This window comes from Urocitellus parryii, chromosome 12, assembly GCF_045843805.1.
Source record: "Urocitellus parryii isolate mUroPar1 chromosome 12, mUroPar1.hap1, whole genome shotgun sequence".
NCBI lineage: Eukaryota > Metazoa > Chordata > Mammalia > Rodentia > Sciuridae > Urocitellus > Urocitellus parryii.
The window spans coordinates 87030313-87052913 of record NC_135542.1 but is presented as its reverse complement, the minus strand read 5'-3'; the positions used below and the strand labels follow the sequence as shown (position 1 = coordinate 87052913).

Here is a 22601-nt window from a genome sequence, read left to right as displayed (position 1 = left end):
GGGTCCTGAAGCAGAATTTGTGCGAGCGTATGCCTGAGCTGTCCTAAAATATGCCTGATTCCTAGGGTTGCCTTCTAGCCGTTCAACTCACAGCCAAGCCACTTAATAATCTCTAACATGTGTATGTGTGAGGATGGTTGGTAAAAGCGATAAATCATTTGTTGTGTTTGTGCAGAAACGTCTCGTGCGATCTCAGTAATACATCTGTCCTTTTTGGAGATAACTATGTCCAACTTGTTAGGGCTTTTGGAGACCAAGTACGGCTAGCGGGAAGGACAAACTGTCTTTAATGTTTGGAGCCTGGTTTCCAAGTTAGTTTTTTGTCTGTCTGGGTGTGGCTGTTGTTAGAAGTGAAATCAGCTAAACCATGTCGGCTTTCGAGAAGCCTCAGATCATTGCCCACATCCAGAAAGGCCTCAACTACACGGTGTTTGACTGTAAGTGGGTGCCTTGCAGCGCCAAATTTGTGACGATGGGCAATTTCGCTCGGGGCACTGGCGTCATTCAGCTGTACGAGATCCAACACGGCGACTTGAAGCTGCTTCGGGAGGTGGGTGCTGGTCGAGATGACCTAATTCCAGGCTACGGACTGCCTTTGAGGGCGAGTGCATCTCCTGGGGTCATTCCTGGCGAATACATTCCTCTTTGTCACAGTCTTCGTCCAGCGTCCCCCAAAAGCATATCTTGAGTTGCGCGGGACGAAAGAAGCTGATTGCAGATTGAGAAATGCTTCGGATTTAAAGCATGTCTTTCAAGTCCTGAATTCTCATCCGCGGGCTACTACTTACATGCCAACCCCTTCCCGCCAACCCAAGTGACGTTAAGATTTCGCAAGTAATTCAGGACTTTTTAGGCATTTTGCAATTGTTTGTAGAAGAGTATTTAGTAAGCACATGTAAGAAATGACTGTTCATTCAAGTAGAGCCAAAACAGGCACCAGCATACCTGCAGTGTAGTTGAAAGAGAAACCTACCACTTATTCTTTCAACTAGGGTCAACCGAGTGCCTGGTATGCTCAGGCATGTGAATGGCAATGTTGCCTCTCCCATGGTGTTTATTTTCTAGGGGGAGGGATAATCAGTTTAATACAAACCAAAATGCATAAATCAAACCGATTTCTCTAACGCAAACAAACACGGTTTTGTGAGAATAAAAACAGATTTGGACTGAATAGATGCTAACTAGAGTAGAGAATGACGTTTCCAGAGGAAACAGCATGTGTGGAAGCTCAGTGATGGAAGATGGTTTATATCCTTAAGAAATAAGAACAGTAAGTAGCAACCAGTTGCAAGATCTGTAGAACATTTAAAAATGTATCTCTTTTTAAAGGAAGAAAAATAGGACATTCTTGCAGGGTGTAGCAAGATCAGAGTTACAAGTTTTGTAAAGATTAATAATGAAAGAATTAGAGATTAATGACATTAGCATTTGAATTTTTTTTTTTTTTTTTGAAACAGGGTCTTGCTATATTGCCCAGACTGGTTTTGAATTTGGGATCCTTTCCACATCTTGGGTAGCTTTAACTACAAGCACACAATACCATGCCAGACTAATAATTAGTATCTTATAGCTGTTTACAATTTTTAAATGTCTCGATTTGGTTCCCTGATAAAAAATTATCAGCCTTAACCAGGTGCATGCATAGAGTTTTAATAGACTTCCAGGGCAGGGAAAGTTGAGAAACTCTAGGAATCAAAAGCTAGGAAGAGAACCAACTTGAAGGAGACAGATGAATACCATTTGGATAGGCCAACTTAGATAAGAAGGTATTTGAGGTGTTACCTACTCTAAACTTTCCTGAGTGCCTGTTTTCTTGTTTAGTTTGTTCTCTAGCCAGGAATTCTACTCAGATTCCAAACATGGCTTGTTTTTTTCCACCTTTCCTTATGTTCTTCATCACTTAGCTTCCAGTTTTTTTATTTTTTAATTTTTTGTACTGGAGATTGAACGCAGGGACACTTTACCACTGAGCCACATCCCTAGTCCTTTTTACATTTTTGTTTTGAGACAGGGTTTCATTAAGTTGCTGGGTCTGCCTAAGTTGCTGAGGCTGACCTTGAACTTGTGATCCTCCCATCTCAGCTTCCTGAGTTGCTGTATTAGTGTACCACCATACCTGGCCACCTGTTGCTGTTCCAGTGCCCACTTTAGATGATCTGATGTGTGAAGACCTTCCTGATCTGCACCCAAAGTAACTTTTCTTTACATTGCATTCCTATAGTACCTATCGTCTGTGCAGAAATATATATTCTGAGCCATTTCTGTCTGACTAGATTGTAAGCTCCTGGAGAGTAGACAATGTGTGTGTGTGTGTGTGTGTGTGTGTGTGTGTGTGTGTGTGTGTGTTTTTAGTATGGTTTGTAAGAAGCAGCTACTCTATAAACTATTTATTAAAAGGATGAGTGAATGTATGTCTATAAATAGGATATAAGTTGGGAATTTTCAATATTGATTTAATGATTATTAGTCAAGTTGAGGTCAGGTACTTGAACAAATGGGAAACATTGAAATACCAGAAACCTAAAAATGAAGTATTAGGAACAAGTGCTAATTGGAGTTCAACCAGAAAGCATCTGTAGACTTGTGACCTTTTTATTAATAAGAATTATGATTTGTACATATTTCAGTTATACAATTATTTCAGCAAGTGAAATAGCATTCTTTATCTCTTAAAGTTTCTAGATAATTCTAGCAAATCACATTTTTTTAACTAAAGTAGTATCTGTTCATAATAGAACACTTAGAAAATACAGATAGGAAAAAGAAGAAAGTACACCCATAATCTCAATCTTGGGTATAACCACTTTTAAAATTTTCAACTTAATCCTTAGATCTTCTTTTTTTCTACTATCAATTACTTGAACTTTCTGTTTCAAGATTCTGTGCTAAAGAAGGGCCAAAGGTACTTGGGAGATGAGTCTCTTCTCATAAAAAGCCTACTGCCTAAAAAGAGGATAAAGCAAATAAAAAATGCATTTAAGAACTTCAGTTATATTTAGCTATAGTGAAAAGAGAACAGCTTCTTTGATTCACACCTCTTACTGTGCATCAGAATCATCTGAGTTTGTTTTGTTGCTGTTATTGTTTATGAGTGTGCATGTTTTAAAATGTTGATGTCTTGGTCCCACCCATAAAAATTCTTGATGCAGTGGTAGTTTGTTGCATCTAGTCTAATCTAAAGTCCCAAAATTGTTTTTTTTTTTTTTTTTTTTTTGTGCCAGGTGATTCTAATGATTACTGGAGTTGAGAAACATTGGGCCAGATAGATAATTTATTAAAATATTAGGAAACATACTTTATTTATCATGTTGGAGCTATTGAAAACATGCTCCAAAGTCTATGCACCTAAGATGCAAAGGAAGCAAGTCAGTCTTTGTTGATGTCACCCTTGTCTCATTACTCAAAGGACTGGTAGGGAACAGAGTACAAGACCTCCAAGTACAGTTGAAAAGTTTATGGTACAACATCAAGTATGAGTAGCTGGTGTTTTCATCTCTTTGCCCTTCAGCAAGTCTTCCCTGTGTGAGACTTCATCAGTTTATGAAGTGCCACTTTTTTTCTAATTGGCACAGAAGTACCATAAGGACAGGGATGGCCCTGAAAAATGGAATCATGCTTGTGGATGTTTATACTATAAAAATTAGTAGTAACCTAATAAAGTTCTGCTTTTTTAGCCCCCATGCAACTGAATTCATTGCTTGTTAGCATTTGGTTGACTAACCGTTTAATGTTAATTAAGTAGTGCCAGGATGTGGAGGAGGAAATACTGACAAGCTGTACTAGACCCACCCACAGACAGAACAAAAATAGCTTGCATGGGAATTATCGATCATGGGCTTCTGTAATCATGTTAACATATCATTGTAGCAAAGAATACCAAAAGCTAAGTCAGGTAAACCATCACTGATTGTCTTTTCAGTATCAAATAGCAAAAATCATTTATATTACTGTGTGTGTGTGTGTGTGTGTGTGTGTGTGTGTAAGAATCTTCAGCCAAATAGATCTCCATTTAATTTTAACCAGTCAGTTTTCTGGAAAGAAAAAATTTTAAGTCATTAATAAATTCTGTGCATATTTTCTTTTCCATAAGTAAAATACTTGACAATTAGAGAGGGAGACCTTTTGTGAAATATAAAAAATAAGTTTCCATAGTGTCATCTCAGTTTAGTTGTTATTATGATCTCCATGAATATTTTAGGAAAGAGAAACAGGTGCCTGTTTTTAGGAGTCTGTTTTCTCACAAGCTCAGCCCTTCTGTGCAAAATGCAGACCTCACTGCATGCAGATGACAAGGTATTAATATATTTTTATTTGCTTTTAATATATTTTGAGTTTAATTTGATTCTTGCCCAACAGATCATTAGTACCTATACAACTGTGCTTCTTTGATACAAAAAGACAGAAAAGAACACATGGGAGCATAATACCATATATTGATCCTGTAAAGGTATGAAAGAGAGCAAGGTATGGTGGTATATACCTCAGTGACTCAGAAGGCTAAGGCAGGAGGATCACAAGTTCAAGGCCAGCCTTAGAAACTTAGTAAGACCCTGTCTCAAATTTTTAAAAATATATAAAAAGGACTGGGGATATGGCTCAGTGGTAAAGCACAGATGGATTAAATCTCATTCCTTCCCCCCCAAAAAAAAGACACAAATAAGGATAAAATACAGAGAAATATGAATATAGGTTTAATTCATACCTGTGCCATTTAGCTCACTAATTCATTTTAGGACTGGCTCATTTATTTGGTATTTGGGATATGACTCTTGTTTACAGAATGGGGATTATATAATAATAAAATTGTCATTTAATGAACTCACATATAGACCTGTCATAAGTAGCCTCCTTTAAAATAAAGAACTTGGAGACTACCTGGCTATTGGGACTTAAAGCAAGTCACTCAGTCTGCTGAAGCTGTTTCCTTTTCTTGAAAGTGGTGTTCCCAATACTTAGTTTGCAGTGTTGTAGGTGTTACTAAGACAAAGGGTGAACATTTAGAACAGTACCTTATATATAGGTGTTCAATATATGCATGCTATTTTCATGATTGCACATAAATGATTACCAGAAACAGCTTCAGAGCTGTGGCACATGAAAACCTGCTGGGACAAAAGAGAAGGAAAAAAAAATTAGTTCCAGCACTGGTTTCTCACTCCCCAGCACTAGAGCTGAAGGACTTGTAGATGTTCATGTATACCTTCATTCAACAAGGGTTAGCACCAACTAGGTGTTCAACACATGAGAGAAGGTCCTGTTCTCATGGGACTCCCATTCTAGAAAGGAAGGATATAGATAATTCAGTGGATAAGTACAATAAAGATTAAGTAGAGGGCTGGGGTTGTGGCTCAGCAGTAGAGCACTCATGTAGCACGCGCGAGGCCCTGGGTTCGATCCTCAGCACCACATAAAAGTAAATAAAATAAAGGTATATATAAAAAAAAAGACTAAGTAGAGAGAGAGAGAGATGGTGATCTGAGGTTTCCACTTAAGATTGGAGGGGCAGGGAAGGTCTTTTTGAGGATGTTGCATTTGAACTGAAATCCGAATAGAAGCAGGAGGGAAGCATGATGATCTGGGAACAGAGCAGCACAAACAGTGGAAACAGTAAATGCAGATGACCTTCCATGGAAATAACTTTGATGTGTCTGAAGAACAAAGAGAAGACTGACTGGTGTAGCTGGAATGTAGTAGAGAGAAAGGGAGAAGCAAGACACAGTCACAGACAGGTGAGGGCAGATTTCAAAGCACTTTGTATATTAGGTATCTCCTAGGACTTGGAAGCCACTCCGTGAGCCTGTGCCTCTTAAACATAGACACATTTTACTTCTTTCCTTACTTTTAGAATCTGTTCAGTGACAAAGGTGAAAATATCTAGTCTATATAATGCCTGTTATGTAATAGACTGGTCCTCAGTTTTTTCTTCGGAAGGTATCAATTGTCAGATGTGTGCCTAACTGGTAGAATCTGCACTTTGTGGCACTCTTGGGGACATCGTGAAATATCCGAGTAGTCTGTTCTGTCTCAGCATAGGAAATAAACCTAAATATGCAGAAAATGGTCTCTAATGAAGAGGATTATTTTTGAAAAATGTAAAAAGGACTCATCTTTCTCCTCCATTTTTGTTTTGTTTAAATTCTGTAGAGAATGTGTTGTCTTTGTAAACATTAAGAATTTTCAATTGGAAAGATTACAAGAGACTGAATAAGTGAATAGTTGTGTCTTGTTGAGGCTGTCAATAAATAGGAGTTGTTATTATAGGACAAGAGTGTGGTGTGGAGCAGGCATCAGTAGTAGCCTCATCGAATTCCAGATTCCAGAGTTTCTAGGGGCCAAAGCAGCAGGAAAAGCAGTTTTACTAATGTGATTGTATGCAACACAGTAGCCTTTTAACTGAAAGAACTCTCAAAAGATTAACTAATCCATACTCACAGTAGTGTCTTGGTACACACAGGTGTACAAATTTCTTTGCATTAAACCGTTTCCAAGCCAGGCTTGGTGGCTCATACCTGTAATCCCAGCAGCTTGGGAGGCTGAGGCAGGAAGATCACAAGTTCAAAGGCAGCCTCAACAAAATCGAGGTGCTAAGCCACTCAGTGAGACTGTCTCTAAATAAAGTACAAAATAGGGCTGGAAATATGGCTCAGTGGCCGAATGCCCATGAGTTCAATCCTTTGTACCTGCCCACCCCCAGAAAAAGTTCCCAGAGCAAGTGGGACATAAGCATTTTCAGTTTATAAGAAAACTATGAGATATCTTTGTTCCTGCAGCCATCTGGAAAGAATAGTATCTCCATTATGGTCTCATTTCTACTGAGGCTCTATCACATTAAATGCTGACACTCATATTTGTAAACCAGTGGAGATGGCAGAGTTGTCAGCATTTGAATGTCTCATTAGAGAGATAAGAAAAGCAAATTAAAACTCTTTGACAGTTATATACTTTTAAATTAGAGAAAATGACTAAAGAAAGAACATGATAATTTTTAATCAGAAAATGTTTTAATTGCCTTTATATTGTGTGTCTTATTTAAACCCCATAATAGAGCTGTAATGTTGTGGATTATAAATAACTGCTTACATAAATAATATTTCCTCTCTTCCCTGCTGCTATCAAGATTGAAAAGGCCAAACCCATTAAATGTGGAACATTTGGTGCAACATCTTTACAGCAGAGATATTTAGCTACTGGAGATTTTGATGGAAACCTTCATATATGGTAAGATTATTTAATCAGTATTCAGACAGATAAGCACTTTCTTGATTGTCTTACTACTCTTTCTCAGAAGGAATTTTAATTGTAAAATGTCCCTTTCCTTGTTCAATTTTAATTATAAAAGTATGGAAATTCTATTTTATATATATTTCTAAGCTTCACATGGAAAATCCACTTAAAATTCTAACCTATTTTCATTTAAATATTTTAAATAATATTTTCAATATTTACTTTTTAATATGCTTCTTGTTGCTAGCATTTTATGCTCTATTCCTGCCTAGGATACAGTAAAAAAGAATTACACATATATAACATTGAAAAACTAGATCTTGTTTATATTTCAGCAAAAGACTTGGCATTACAGAATGATGCCCTGAGTTTTAGTTTAATTTTTAATCATTTAAAGTTTGCTTTTGTGTGTGTGTGTGTGTGGTGCTGGATATTGAACCCTGGGTCTCATACATGCTAGGCATAAAGTTTGCTTTTTTTTTTTTTTTTTTTATGCTTTAACACCTAAGCACAACTTTTTAGGAACACATCTGTTGAACAACTCAAGATAAATCTGTTTTGAACAAGCATAATCACAATTGTTGTCAAATGCCTTTAATTTTCATGTCTTCCCTAGAGCTATTTTTTCATATTTATAGTTAAATGAATTGAAATTCCTCTTTAATTACTTTTCAGGAAAATCTGTTATTTTGATTATTTAAACTGTAAAATAATGCTCTAGGAAAATCTATATTTCTCACATCATGTTTTGTTTTTAATTTTTGTGGTACTGGGGATTAAACCCAGGGACGCTGTACCACTGAGGTATACCCCTAGCCCTTTTAATTTTTTGAGACATGGTCTTACCAAGTTGCACAGGCTGGTCTGGAACTTGCAATCCTCCTGCATCTACGTTCTGAGTGGCTGGGATTATAGGCATGTGTTTCTGTGCCCAGCCCTTCATTCTGTTTTCTAATATGCCCTTTGTTTATTCTCACTTAGAATGTGCTACTTTATCTTAAAATCATAACATAAAACAGAATGAAACTAATTTCTCCTTGCTTTAACTGCTTAGTAATTAGTATTTATTTTTCATTTTTTACATACTGTATCATGTACTTTCAAAGAAATTGGAAGACTGGTTTTTTAAATAAATATATTTCTATACAAGAATATGTAACATAATGGTTAAACATCTCTCTAACAGAGTACAAATATTACCAACTTATTTTCATTGATGTCTTTTAATTTCATGTTTAAAACAAGTCACATTTTAAAGTCTGTAAAAATTGTAAAACTGTTCTTTTAAGTGAAAGTACAATCCTGTTTAGTTTCTTGATTTTTTCATAATGATGGTATAAAAGTTAAACAACATCTAACTAGCTCAAAATTTTTAGTGAGATTTTACTTGTCTTAATCTAATAATAAATTGAAATTACGTTTCATAAATAGTCACTTGCCTTTTTTAAAAAATATGTTTCTGAAAACTGACTTACTCTTAGTAAATTGTGGAAAGAAGCTAACATTGAAAAGCAAAACAAAGAGGGAAATGGAGGGAGGCAATAAAGGTTTGTGTGAGCATAATCTTGGCCAGCCAATCATGGCCCAGCCAGCTAGTATAGATATAAGCACACGTGGTAGGTGGTATCTGGATGCCTTTTTATGCACTAACCATGAACTGCAGCCAGGTGGGATATATTTATTGTGATGGGCATAAGGAACCATTAAATACTATGTCACTGGATGAAAATAAGTATGGCATTCAGTGAGAATACATTATAAAGTGAGGAACATACACAAAGTGAACACTACTCTTAATTTATCCTTTGAAAGGGTCTCAAGATCAAACTACCAAGACTTATTTTGGAAGCATTTAAATCACTTTGAATTTACTCTAGATTTAAAGCAGTGGTTATCAGACTGCAGTATACCAACTAGAAGATTGGGATCCAGTCCCAGAGATCCTGATTAATGATAATTAGGGATGAGCCCATGAATCTGCATTTATTAACAAGCACACTTGATAATTCATTTGTAGAAGACCTAAATAGGTCATCTTTGAAGAACACTAAGTAGAGAAGATTCAAGAATTCAAATTCCAGGTTGAACAATGAATTTCTCATTGGGGGCTTGAAAGAACCTGAAGTGGAGAGGAAATTTAGAATTTGAATATATAGCAAAATCCTTGTTTTTAAAACAAAAATTTAAGTATGGTGTTCATTTTATAATTTAGTAGAGGACTTAATGTTTGGGACATGTGATCTAAGTAAAAAACTTTGTTTTCTGTTTAGGAATTTGGAAGCTCCAGAGATACCAGTGTATTCTGTAAAAGGTCATAAGGAAATTATAAATACTATAGACGGTATAGGTGGTCTTGGAATTGGGGAAGGAGCACCTGAAATTGTGACCGGAAGCCGAGATGGTGAGTCAATGTATTCTATGAATTTAAAAAAATTTTTTTAAATGGAGATCTCTGTGCAATAGTATATTATCTCTACCTAAAAATCCCCTTTGGTCACCTTGATCCTCTAAATCTAACAGTTTTGCTTCCACATTTTTAATAAGCAAGTTTGACTGCATATCCCTAGCTGTTTCAGACTTCTGGTATTTTAAGATAGAGGCATAGCACTTACTATTTTAGTGTTGAATAATTCAACTACTAACAATGATAGTTTCCTCTGAACCTTGAAGGATTTAAAATGTCTTTACAGGTTTTTGAGGCAGCTGACGATATATTGTGGGTGGCAGCTTTTCATTTTCTTTTTTAAAAAGCAGAATCAGTACTTGTGAAAATTGTCATATTGACGGCTGCTGGAAAACTGAAGTTCTGCAGTCCATCCACTGAGCACTGGGGAGAGCTTCAAGGGCACTTGTGCAGCTTGTGGATCCTACAGTGCTGACAGGGGACAGATCTCTTGGTGTTCAAACTTGTTCTGAACCAGTCTCATGGAATCTGCAGTCTTTGTTGCTTTCACAAGGGCTCCAGGAGAGATTGGTAGCCTAGTTGGTTTGGCAAGTTTTTAAATGGCTGCTCAAAACTGACGAAATTGTTTTAAAAGAAAAGTAAAATGTGATTTTTCTGTTAGTTATGTGAGGGCAGCTGTGTATTAGAAACCAATTTTTTTTTCTAATCATGGAACAGAAGGAAAAATAACAGTCTATCACATTACTACCACTATTAGATTTTTCTTTTCCTTTCCAGTTTTATATATTTCTGATTTTCAGTTCTTGTGACTAAAAGGCTCAGGGGTCACTCCAGTTGAACTGGGCTAACTGGGCTGCACGAAATAACCACACAAGAGACACAAATACCTTTTTCTTTGGGGTCGCTGTGAAGGCTTCTCTGACCTTAAGGGTCCGCAGAAAGAGAGAGAGCAAGAGCACGGGCTGACCCCTTTTATTGAGGAGAAGCTATTCAAATGAGGCAAGGGGTCAGGTTTCAGGGGGTTGAGTCTATCTTCATGATGTCCACTGTCAGCAGGTTGACTGACACCTGGGTAGGCCACACCCAAGGGCACAGTAAGAGAAGGGGACACACACAAGGCACTTCCATGGAAGATTCTATCCTAAACAGGGCAAGGGGTTATATTACAAAGGAACAGGTGAGCGTAGCTTCACCCATGGGGCTGTAGTAATAAACACCCATGCTCGGGACACCGACCCTCGAACCCAAGAAGGGTGGGGAAAGCTCTGCCACATTTCTGTGACTGAGCACCGCAGCACCCAGCCAGGGAGTGTGACCCAGTCACGTGCAAGGTTGGTCTCCCACAATATATAATTTGCATAGTTATAAGCATGAATGCTATTATGTGTCTTACTTTGTTCATTTAATGTTTGTCATATGCAAATGTTGCTCTTTCCATATTATTATTTTAATGACTATACAATATTCCTCTGTTTGGATTTACCATAGTGTACTTAACCATGCTGCTATTAAAAAGCATTCAGTGTGCTTTAAGTGTTTTGTTTATTGTTTTAAGAGAGTGACATAAAAATAATAAGAATAAGAAATGCTTATTGGCATGTATGTGACTCTTTTGGATTAAACATATTTTATGATTCTTAAAATTTGATGTCAAACTTCCCAAAGTACCTGTTTACATTGTCAGCTATAGTGAGTAAGGTAGATTTTGATTTTATCCTACTGGCATTGATTTTCTTTTTGTTTTCCCCCTCATTTTATAGATGAAAATGGCACTTCATTCCAACTTGTATAAGTGCTTTCTATATTTATTTACTAGTTTAAGAATTTTTGTTATGTTCTTTGCTAATTTAACTATTGCAAATTTACTATAACTCTTACTAATTTGTATAAACCCTGTGGAGTAAGATGATAATCTCTTGTGATATTTATGGGAATTTTTTTCCTCCTTATTGGAGGCTTTTAATGACCAATTTTATCCCTGAAGATAAATCCAGCAGGCTATCTTCCCCCTTTCTGAGTTTATTATTCCTTTGAATAATTTTTTGCCCTTTTCTTCTTCTCCCCCAATACTTGCCTTTGGGGGCATTTTATTTCATGCATTTGCATTTCTTATAAGCGGTGACACTGGTTAGTACTTCCTCAAATATGAATTAACAGGAGGAAGTTGAAATTAAATTGAGAAGAAATATTTGTTAATTTTACTTTATAGTTCCCTCTTCACTATTGCTCCAGGGAAATTAAACTTAATTGTATATGAAATAGTAGCCTAAACACATATAAAAAACCTTGGATGTAAAAAATTAGCACTTATTCTTCTGTATAAAAAAATGTCAAAGGTTATATGGATAGTAAGGGAAAATAAAAATGAAAACCACACTGGTATTATTCTGAATAAATAATACATCAGTTTTAAGCCCAAACAAAATAAGGCTTGGTTTGAATTACATAACATTTGTGTTTGTGTTATCAGTCATAACTTGTAGATAACTTAGGAATAGTTGTTGGGTTTTCTGTGTATTCATTAATTTGGAAATCATGTCAGACGGTAACATATGTGTTATTTTTTCTCATCAAATAGAACTTAACCATATGAATTTTTAAAAAGTGAATATTTTTCAGATATCTTAATAACTATAATATTGCTATGTACCCAGGAAGCCATTGCAAGAGAATACAGAAAGAAAATGTGATCATTCACTATTTAATGTTGCCAACTGATTTTTATTCATGACAGGAACTGTGAAGGTATGGGACCCAAGGCAGAAAGATGATCCTGTTGCAAATATGGAGCCTGTGCAGGGAGAAAACAAGAGAGACTGTTGGACTGTGGCATTTGGTAAATCGTTGAAGAACTCTCACATTTGAAGTCCAGAAGGAAAAAAGCCCAGTGCTTCAGAAAATTCCCAGTAGCCCCTTAATAGTTTGTTTTGTGAGTTATTCTGATGGTTTATTGAGGCAAATATAGTTATTAATGTCAGCCTCCAGGGCCAGGATTTGAATCTTCGTTCTGTTACTTATTGTGTGGCTTGGGGGCAAGCTACCAAATTACTCTGCCTCAGTCTCCCAAGTAGCTGGGATTACAGACATCTACCATCATGCCAGACTCTCTGAAATGTTGTATCTTGGTTTCTAGGCAATGCTTATAATCAAGAGGAACGTGTTGTTTGTGCTGGCTATGACAATGGGGATATCAAATTGTTTGATCTCAGAAATATGTCACTGCGGTGGGAGACAAACATAAAAAATGGGGTAATGTACATTCTGATGCTATTTAGTTTCTCTGCATGATTTTGTCCACCTTGAATTACTGTGAAGTTCTGAAAACACCTCTCTTAACCTATCTCAGTCAACTCTTCTGCCAATGATTCTTAACCTTTTGGGGCCAAACTCCTTTGAGAATCTAATGCCAATCATGTATCCTTTCTTCAGAAAATGCATGCATACTCAAATATGGTATACACAATGCCAGGGAGTCCACCAGCCCCAGAGGGCCCATCTGTAGGCCATGTAGTATGACATTAAAATAAGCAAGTAAGAGCCCTGTTGTCTGCTAATATCAGAAATTCTGAAATAATAACAGCATCCCCAACTACCTTGGAATTTTGGTTCCTGAGTTGTGCACTTTGACTGGAAAACATGGTTCCTTCCTGTTTTCTAAAGGTAACTCTGGCTGACCTGTGTTAAATAATGTAAAAAGTTACATTTTGATTGTCTAAATGCAGTCACTGACCATGGGAACCCAAGATGGTTTTGTTGATTGTGTTAACAGAGAAGCATTTTTTTTAAATAATAGAAATACTTCATGTATTCATGCAGTAGATGAAATGATTAAATGCTTTTATTTGATCATGTTATATTAGTAAAGCTGTTGAACCTAGTTTAAAAGAGCCTCTTGAATAATAGCAAACCTACCAATAAAGTATTCTCTGTTTTCAGGTATGCAGCTTGGAGTTTGACAGAAAAGACATAAGTATGAATAAATTAGTAGCTACATCTTTAGAAGGAAAGTTCCACGTTTTTGACATGAGAACACAGCATCCAACAAAGGGTTTTGCCTCTGTCTCAGAAAAGGTAAATATGGGGGAAATGTCTTTCTCTGAAGTGGAATAATAACTTGTTTTAGACGAATAAATACAATTAGTCACCAAGGTTCCTCCAGGTCTTTATGTGAAGGGAGAGCTATTTTTGTTATATTCTTGTGGGATCTTGACAAATTTTTTTATGTGAAGAGTACTTTCCTAGAGTGTCTCAACTTTAGATTTCTAGATTATAATAAAGTCTTCAGATAGGAATCTACTTTTGTAGTTTAGGAGCAACCACAAAAAAACTAGGAATGTGATCAACAAAACCCAACCTTGTGTATATTTGCATGAATAATAAGTATATTTGCATGAATACCTAATGGCTTGCCTTTCAAAATATATCAGTATATATGTATTATGTCATTTATCACATTTTATTTTATATTCTAGTTTACTATATTAAATGAAATTATTTAAAGCACCAATGATTGTCATTAGACCACAGCAAATATTCAAAATTATTTAATTTATTGATTTTTTACTTTGCCATATATTTGGGGTAGCTTAAAGGGAAACATGGTATTATAGCATTGGAAAAATAGAAGAGGGAAGCAAGATAAATGGAAAATACTGATAAAAAGAAGAAGATAACCTCTGAAGTAAAGAAAGTACTTAAAGTTCATGCTGAAATGTTCTGTCACTTGCAGGAGATGTGTTGAAAATATGACTCTGAGTTTCTTTGATATAAAAAGAAAGGGAGATCAACAGACTGGTGGTTTCCATAAGATTAAAATGTACAAGTTGCTGAGCAGTTCACCTCCTTGCTTCCTCTTCCTTCACTGTAGATTCTGTAGGATTTCTCAAACATTCCTATTTTGTCTATCTGTGATTACAGTTATTATTGTGTATAAACTACTGTAACTGCTTAATGAGCTAAGTTCTTAACAAGGGAGCCATAAATTGTAATATTGCTTTTCCTTTGTCATTTCAGAACATACTAAGTGTCTATCCACAATATATAGCACTTCACTAAATTGTCCATATACAGCTGGCAACCCATTTCTCCTTATCTACAAATAGTAGTGTCCTCTCCAAAAATTTTTTGTTATGCTTATTTAATCTAATAGTTGCTAAATCTGTCAAATAAATGACTGGTGTATTTTAAGAGGGCATTTCCCCTCTTTTGTATTTTTCCTCAACTTCTAAAAGAAAAAACAGAACTTTAAGCTATAAAGTAAAATTTTATTAAGTTTTGACAGCTTGAACGTAATCACTTGGGGACTTTCATATACTTAAAGTGTGTATTTTGAGATATATGTTTTTATCTGCTAATGGTAATGCCCTCCACAGACTACTAAAATACAAATGTCAAGTCTGATCCCTCACCAATGTGAAGTGTATGAGTTTAGCTTAGATGGGACCCGCCAGCCCCACTGCCTGCAAAGCTGAAGTCATTCTTTCATCCCTTGCTCTTTCCCTCCTCCCTTCTTGCTGTGCTCAAGCTCCCCCGCAGGGAACATAGATAGCATTGCCAGGACTGATTTACTGGCTGCTGTTGAGGTGCCAACAAACCCTTAACCTTTGGGTTGTCATGTTTCTTTTTGTTTATTGAGACTGATAAAGGCCTTGGCTTCTTAAGACAGTAAACACTGTCTAAATCCTCATGGTCCTCATTTTGAAGACTGGACAAGTCAAATGGGAGTAAATTGAAGATAGGGCTCTTGGAACCAAGAATTAAAATTTAGTCTATAAATGGGAACTCTACTCTTTCTGCTCAGTCTTGCTGGGAACCTAAAACTGCTCTCAAAAATGAAAGTCTATTTAAAAAATCAGTTGCTACTTTTTTCCCCTAGGAAATAACAACACAACAGAAGCCCATAAATGAAGTTTGATTAATAATGTAAGAAGATTAATAATGTAACAAGAGATTTTTAGATATATAAAATTTATTCTGATAATGCATGTTACTATAAACTAAATGAACTTTTGATTTAATATATTTTTTAACCCACTAGAACTTTTTTCCATAGAGCAATTAAAAAAAACTGATGCTTTTCCTAATTTCTGATGGATTCCTATAAAGTTCTATAGCCAATTATAAAGAGATGTGCCAGAAAATAACCTTAGTTCCTGTTCTAACAGCTGAAGTTATGGTAGTAAAAATTCTTTGTTTACAAGGTTCTCATCTAGGATGCCATGCAGCGTATAAACCAGTTGTGTGCCTCTCATCCTGTCTAGGCCCATAAATCGACCGTATGGCAAGTCCGACACCTGCCGCAGAACAGAGAGCTCTTTCTGACAGCTGGAGGCGCCGGCAGCCTTCACCTCTGGAAGTAGTAAGTCTAGCAGTGCACACTGCTCCTTTTTAAGCTACTTGTGGGTGTAAAGTAGGATTAGATTGAACTTTTTTGTCTTTTTCCTCCTTTGACTTCATTTTGATATGATTTAAACATTCAAGGTGTTACATAATTGTTGTTTTCTAAGTATTTTTAAATGATGTATTTATTTTACATTTAATAATTGTTAGCCTTCTTTTGACATATTGTGCCTTCTATACACAAAACAGATTAGGAACAGTATTTATGTATGTATATATCTAAATCTGACTTAAGAATTTGTCAAATATCCTCTTCTGTTAGGACACTACCTCTATAAGGTAGGAATAGAATTAAATTTTGTAGTTTTTAGATCCTGATAATTCATTTGCCTAAATTCATATGACATCATTGAGATGAAACCAAAACAAGAGCCCAGGGCTCCTGATTAATTTCCAGGAGAAACTTTGTCATTAAATTTGCTTTCTGCATACATAGACAAATGCAGAGTTACAATTAGAGCTGTGACCATGCACTGTCCCTTGAGAATCCCAAGGGTCGTAAGGTAGTAGATACCATGTTAGATACTTATTTAAAGGTCTGATAAAAATTAGGAGTCAAGTGGGATATGGTGGCCTGCACCTGTAGTCTCAGCTACTCATGAAGCAAAGGCAGAAGGATCACTTGAGCCAAGGAGTTGAAGGCCATCCCAGCAAGACCTCCATCTCTAAAAATAAATAAGTAAAAAGCAAAAACAGAAGCCCATAAATGAAATTTGATTAATAATGTAAGAAGAAAATCACCATCTTCAATGTCTGAGACTTTCACATACAAAATCCTTTTCTATGTATTAGCTCCTTCCAGAAACTGGAAGGAAGAACAGGGCTCCAATTGGAAAGTGCTTGTTAAAAGTATTTAAGGGATATAACTGGCAAAAAAAAAAAAAAAAAAAAAAAAAAAAAAAAAAAAAAAAAAAAAAAAAAAATCCCAAAGCAATGCTTTTGACTAAAACAATAGGTTTCTGTGGGCAAAAGACAGAAGAAAAGTTTTAGGCGTTCTGGGGAATGTCAGATGGACAGATCATTTGGTAATTTGCCCAGGACCTTGGCCCACTGTTCTTCCTAGATTTTTCCAAAGCAGGCTACCCCATATTAGGCTTTGCCAGGCACTTAGTTAAGCTATATAGTAGCACCATGAAGACCAAACTCTTTGGGCTGTTCGCCTGAAGAATAAGTACCAGTTTTCTTTGTATCCACACATGGACATGTTTGCAACTAGAATTTTTTACTATAAAGGATTTAATTATATCAGTAAAGTTGGGTCTGTATGGAGTTAGAATTTCAAATTCATCTTAATATGAACTTTAATTCTTACCATATCAAGTGTCTAGTCTAATTTTCAAGTGGTTTGGAGCTTTGCTATGAAGTATTGTACCAGCAAAGAAAATTGGCCTAAGTAAAACGTTTATCTTGATTTCCATTTGCCAATCTGCCTTGATAGCAGTGCAATTAAATTGTAAATATTTATTGAGCACTTAACCAAGATTTCCTAGAGAAACTCATCTAGTTATTTGAAATTTATTTCTTGAATGAATAGTCATCAACATGCTGATTTTTTGAGTATTTGAAACATATATGTTTAAAATTTTAATAGATAATATGGACACTTTAGAACAAATCTTTAAAAGATCTGATAAAAACTGCTGGGAGTCAAGCAGGGTGCAGTGGTTCTATACCTTTTTCCAAGTAAATAACTGCAGCCTTTGCCAAGAGACATATGAAAAAAGTCTATATTTAAACTGTTTATTCATATCTTCTAGTTAAAATAACGTGTAAAGTTTGAGAGAAAGAAATAGTAGGTTTTTTACCTGTAGCCTCTTCCTTGATTTCTGCTCTGCTTCTGATGTGCTTTGTGCTCTTAAGCTCTGGGCCTTTTTTTGAGCGTTTATCAAATAAAAAATCCTGTTGTACCAAAAAGGCTTTAAAAGGCCTTCTGAGGAGGAGTCCCCCTATATTCAATAGAACACATCTTCTTAGTAGAAGGGATTTCTCCCCCACCACTCCCAAATCTAGATCAAGAAGTATTTTTATGGAATTGTTCTTTTTTTTTTTTTTTCTGAAGCGATGATGTTTAGGTCTAAAATCTCTCCCCAGTAGCTCCTTCCCATGGAAATGGTACACAAAAGATCCTTAGGCTTGGATCTATATGATGGAGCTCAGAAAGTGGGGTCAGTTCTCCATTCTGGAGATGTTTAGATGAAGTTCTGAAAATGTTCTTACAACTCTTGTCTTTCCATGTGCTGCTTGCCCATATGTATAGTTCAAATTTAGAGATAATTCCAGTTACAATGAAAGATTATATACCAAGACAGTTTACTGAAGATGCTAGATAACCTACAACTTTCATATTAAAAGAAATATAGCAAATGTAGAACAGAGATGACATTTAAAAGTTTTTAATAGAAATAACCTTTTTTTGTGAAACCTTTTGTGAACAGGGTTGAGGTTGAAGTAACTTCTCTTTATTTGCTTACAACTCAATATTGGAAAGATTCTTGAAGTGTTAGTAAGTAACTGAGAAATAAAAGTAGAGTCATTGGAGTTGATGTAAAAAACTAAAATTGTGAATGTGAGATTTGTCTTTTCTTCCCTCTTTGATCTTGTTTTCAGTGAATACCCTGTTCAGCGGTCAAAGAAAGATTCTGAGGGAGTAGAGATGGGAGTCGCAGGTTCTGTCAGCCTTCTGCAGAACGTCACCTTGTCTACTCAGCCCATTTCAAGTCTGGACTGGAGTCCAGACAAAAGAGGGTTGTGCATCTGTAGTTCATTCGACCAGACAGTGAGAGTCCTCATCGTTACAAAACTCCAGACAATTTGATGTGAAGACTTGGGACTTGAAAATTTCCAGAAGGCCTCAAGAGAATTCAGGATATGTTCTGAGATCTTCTGACCCTCATTGAACAATGCTGGATTTGGCTAACCAGTAAAGGCCCCAGACATAAACCTCCAGGCCAGTTTCTCGCCTCTCTGTGGGCATGTTTGGTGGCCTGACAGGACACTGGCTTGCTGCTGCATCTGGGGGCACCACATCTCCAGGACTAGCTCTTTTCTTCTCCCCTCTATTTTACCATCAAAGTCAAGAGCCCAGCACCCTGGCACCCAACTGTGGTCCCAGCTACTCAGGAGGTGGAGGCAGGAGAATCACTTGAGCCCTCAGGCTTAAGACCAGCCTGGACTACATAGTGAGACCCCCCCCCCCCATACACACACACTCTAAATAAATAACATAAAATATATTTTAAAAAATCAAAATTCATAGTTCTTTATACTTAAATATATTTTAAATTTGTTCTGTATCCCCTGAGTTCCATATTTTATCTTTAGACTTGTGTTGCATTTTGGTGTTTTATGTTGTAGGAATCATTTCACCTGGTTTAAAACAGCTTGCCTTAGAAAAACTACTCAGAATTAACCTTTGTAGATACATTTTGAGAGATTTTAGTGTCTGTTTCTGTACAGAATATTATTTTATGATGTATCAAAAATGGCACTGTCAAACTGGATTTATGTCACTGCTTTCAGTAGTATAACTCATAAGATGAAATACTGTGATTTACAAAGACCTCTTTTTACTTAAAATATGGGAGTTGAGTTAGTGAGATTTGGTCATTTACTGTGGTAAGTGATGATGAGATCTAGAAGACCGGGGATTTTGTAGCTTTATTTTTTGTTAAAGGTTTTAAATATATTTCATAAATAAACTTTTTTTTTTGAAGCCTAGCAGTGGTAATAAAGCCAACACCATCACTTCTTTGTGCTTTATAAGTGCTTAACAAGTACCTCTTGGTTCACCTTGTTTCTTTTCTGTTCCCACATCCTTAGCTAAGCCTGGGGAGGTATTGATGGATGACATACTCATTAATCCTCCTCTCCTCAACCCCTTCAAGAGAACAGAGCCACTGAACATGTACAGTATGTAAAAATTCATGTGATTTCAGGGCTTAAGTATTAAGTTGCTTGTCTGGACTCTTAAGTTCAGAAAACTAACTTTTAGTTCCCAAAATGTTTTATAGGACAGCTTTGTGGGCATAATTATAAAAGTAAAAATCAATTGAACTTAAAAAAAGTTTATTTTCTGCCATTTTTTTCCCTCCCAATAGAACTGTCCTATACCACTGAGCAAAACAGTGTTGCCAATGAAACTATAACAGTGCTTTTCTTATTAGTGATTATCTTATATTAATTGAATTTTTCGAGGGGTGTGGAGGGCCGGGATCAAATCCACAGCCTCATACTTGCTAAGTGCATGCTGTTCCATTGAGCTACACTGCCCAGCTCCTGAGTATTCTTTTAAATATAATTTTTATTGTAATTTTTCATTATTATATCACTTTTGCCTATCCTTGAAAGAAAAAAAATATATGCAAAATCTTGTTTCTTTTCTTCTTCTAAATCACTTTGAATTCAGAGTCATTAGTAATCGTGTTTTTCCTTATAATATTGTCCTCTGTACATTAAGTGTTGGTAATGTACCATTTCTATTGATACACTATTGTCTTCAGGGTCTTCTTTCAATTAATTGATATTCTACCAGGTTTTTGTATGGATGCAAACAATTTCACTTGTCATGGCTTCTGCCTGGCTGACCTTATTAACTTTAGTTGTCTACTGCTGCCTAGCAAACCAGTGAAAAATATCTTATCTTTTAACAATAATAATCATTTATTTTGCTTAGGTGTCTGTGATTTAGGCCTGGTAGGGGAGGCTCATCTGTGCTCCATGTAGTATCCGGCAGGCAGCTTGACCTAGTGCTGGTGGATCTGCTTTCAAGCTGTCACTTGCGTGATGCAGGTACAGGTACTAGGTGATAGCTGGTACCTCATCCAGACCTGAGATTCTGGTGACTCACCATATGACATGGACTTCCTTAGAGCATGGTGCCCAGATTCCAAATGTGAGTGAGCATTCCAAGAGAATAGACAGAAGCCACATTGTGTTTTCATGGCCTGGCTTCATAATTCACTTAGCATCACTTTCACCACACTCCATTAGTTGAGGCCATCACAACCCCCTTCCCAGAGTTCAAGGTGAAGAGACATAAATTCCACTCCTTGATGGAGGCTTGGCTAGGTTCTGGAAGATCATGTAAGACTTGAAATAGTGTGGCTATTTTTGGAAAATACAATCTGGCAGTGATTATATGATACATCCAATTTCATGGACACATACATGTGAGGGGATGTGCTTGTTGAAATACGTTACTTAGAATGCATCCCACCCACCTCTCTGCACCTTTCCCTGACCCTTACCTGTCAGACATGACTAATCATGGTGCTCCCTTTTCCTGAGCCTGATTAAGGGACACTTAATCACTGAGTCTCTGAAGCCTTATCACACTTCTAGGAGACACTACCAACTGTTGACAGGTGAGCTCAAACTTATTTACTATCCTAAGTCTAGTAAATGATGCCTAAAGAGGCCAGCCATCCTCTAGACCAGTCATCATTGGAACCCCTCCCCCATCCTTGACTTTGTATTTGAGTAAGCCAAGAGATGAAAAGACTTTCCAACACTGTGCCATGTAAAACAAACAGATGCCAACTCCAAAATGGCACTTCATTCGTAAGTATAAGGGGTGAGCCCTTCAGGTACCACAATGCCAAGTTTGCCAACTCGTGCACCCTCTTGTTCATGTCAGTTTGTCTCAGGTGCTATATAATGGTTCTGAAGGCTTCCTGTAAGAGTAGAATTAGACATAGATTTTGACAGTCTCAAATAACTCATCCACGCTTCAGTGAAACCTAAAGACATATATTTGAACAGTGAAGCTCTAGGGTTTTGTGCACATTTTTAGTGCAAGTCTGTCTGCACTGTTTTTTCAGCATCCACATATAGCACTTCTCTAGTTGTGGTGGGGAATTATATTGTGGAGCTTACGACCTTCCAGGTAAGAATTTTCTCCGTTAGGTTACCAGATTGTGCCCTAAAGTGAGTGAAGTATGTAGGCTTTGGACATAAAGCTGGCTGTGCAACCTTTTTATAATATAATAATCTGCAATCAGGAGCTATGGCTAGTTTGAAAAATAAATGTGCAGTTGGCTTTTACTTATTATTATTAATTTTGGGTACTGAGGATTGAACCCAGGGGCACTTAATCACTAAGCCACATCCCCAGCCCTTTTTATTTAGAAACAAGGATCTCACTAAGTTGCTTAGGGCCTCACTAAGTTGCTAAGGCTGGCTTTGAACTTGCAATCCTCCTGCCTCAGCCTCCTGAGCTGCTGGGATTACAGGCATGTGCCACCATCTCACCTATCTTTGTTTTTAAAGACACTGGTTATTTTTACCAACCCCATCCCTATATGTCTAGCCACTCTCATTGAATGTGTAGCCCCACCTCACTACTCTTGATGGGATTAAGTTACCAGGTTCCTATTTGCACAGAACTTTTCTTGTGAGATGGGCCATAACCAGCAGTCCCAAGAAAACAGGAACTGATGCCGTTCTCCTGAGACAGCCTAGAGACACTGATCTGGGCTGCTCTGACTGTTGGAACCTGTTAACAGAAGTTCCATCCCTTGTCTAGCCAGCTGAGGACTTGTGCTGCTAGGACAATGGCCTCTATTCCCTGAATACT

At 36.7% G+C, this 22601-nt stretch overlaps 1 protein-coding gene across 2 annotated transcripts; it reads left to right on the top strand.

Moving 5' to 3' along the window:
* Window positions 1–174: 174 nt before the first annotated feature.
* Window positions 175–19758, top strand: Dnaaf10 (dynein axonemal assembly factor 10). 2 transcript variants are annotated; one of them, XM_026387203.2, is made up of 8 exons: window positions 175–550; window positions 7118–7218; window positions 9495–9625; window positions 12363–12464; window positions 12762–12877; window positions 13565–13699; window positions 15889–15986; window positions 18635–19758. In XM_026387203.2, exons 1-8 carry the CDS (start codon window positions 368–370, stop codon window positions 18840–18842), a joined length of 1074 nt encoding a protein of 357 aa, XP_026242988.1. In that variant the 5' UTR covers window positions 175–367; the 3' UTR covers window positions 18843–19758. The 2 variants fall into 2 exon arrangements, with proteins under 2 accessions (XP_026242988.1, XP_026242989.1); XM_026387204.2 differs by lacking the exon at window positions 175–550 and adding an exon at window positions 5342–5729.
* The last annotated feature ends 2843 nt before the right edge of the window (window positions 19759–22601 follow it).

Excerpts from the sequence above, each read along its gene's own strand:
- Dnaaf10 (XM_026387203.2), top strand. The coding sequence starts at position 368 with ATGTCGGCTTTCGAGAAGCCTCAGATCATTGCCCACATCCAGAAAGGC. Across the intron at positions 551-7,117 it reads ACTTGAAGCTGCTTCGGGAG|ATTGAAAAGGCCAAACCCAT; the intron begins GTGGGTGCTGGT and ends GCTGCTATCAAG. Across the intron at positions 13,700-15,888 it reads TTGCCTCTGTCTCAGAAAAG|GCCCATAAATCGACCGTATG; the intron begins GTAAATATGGGG and ends CATCCTGTCTAG.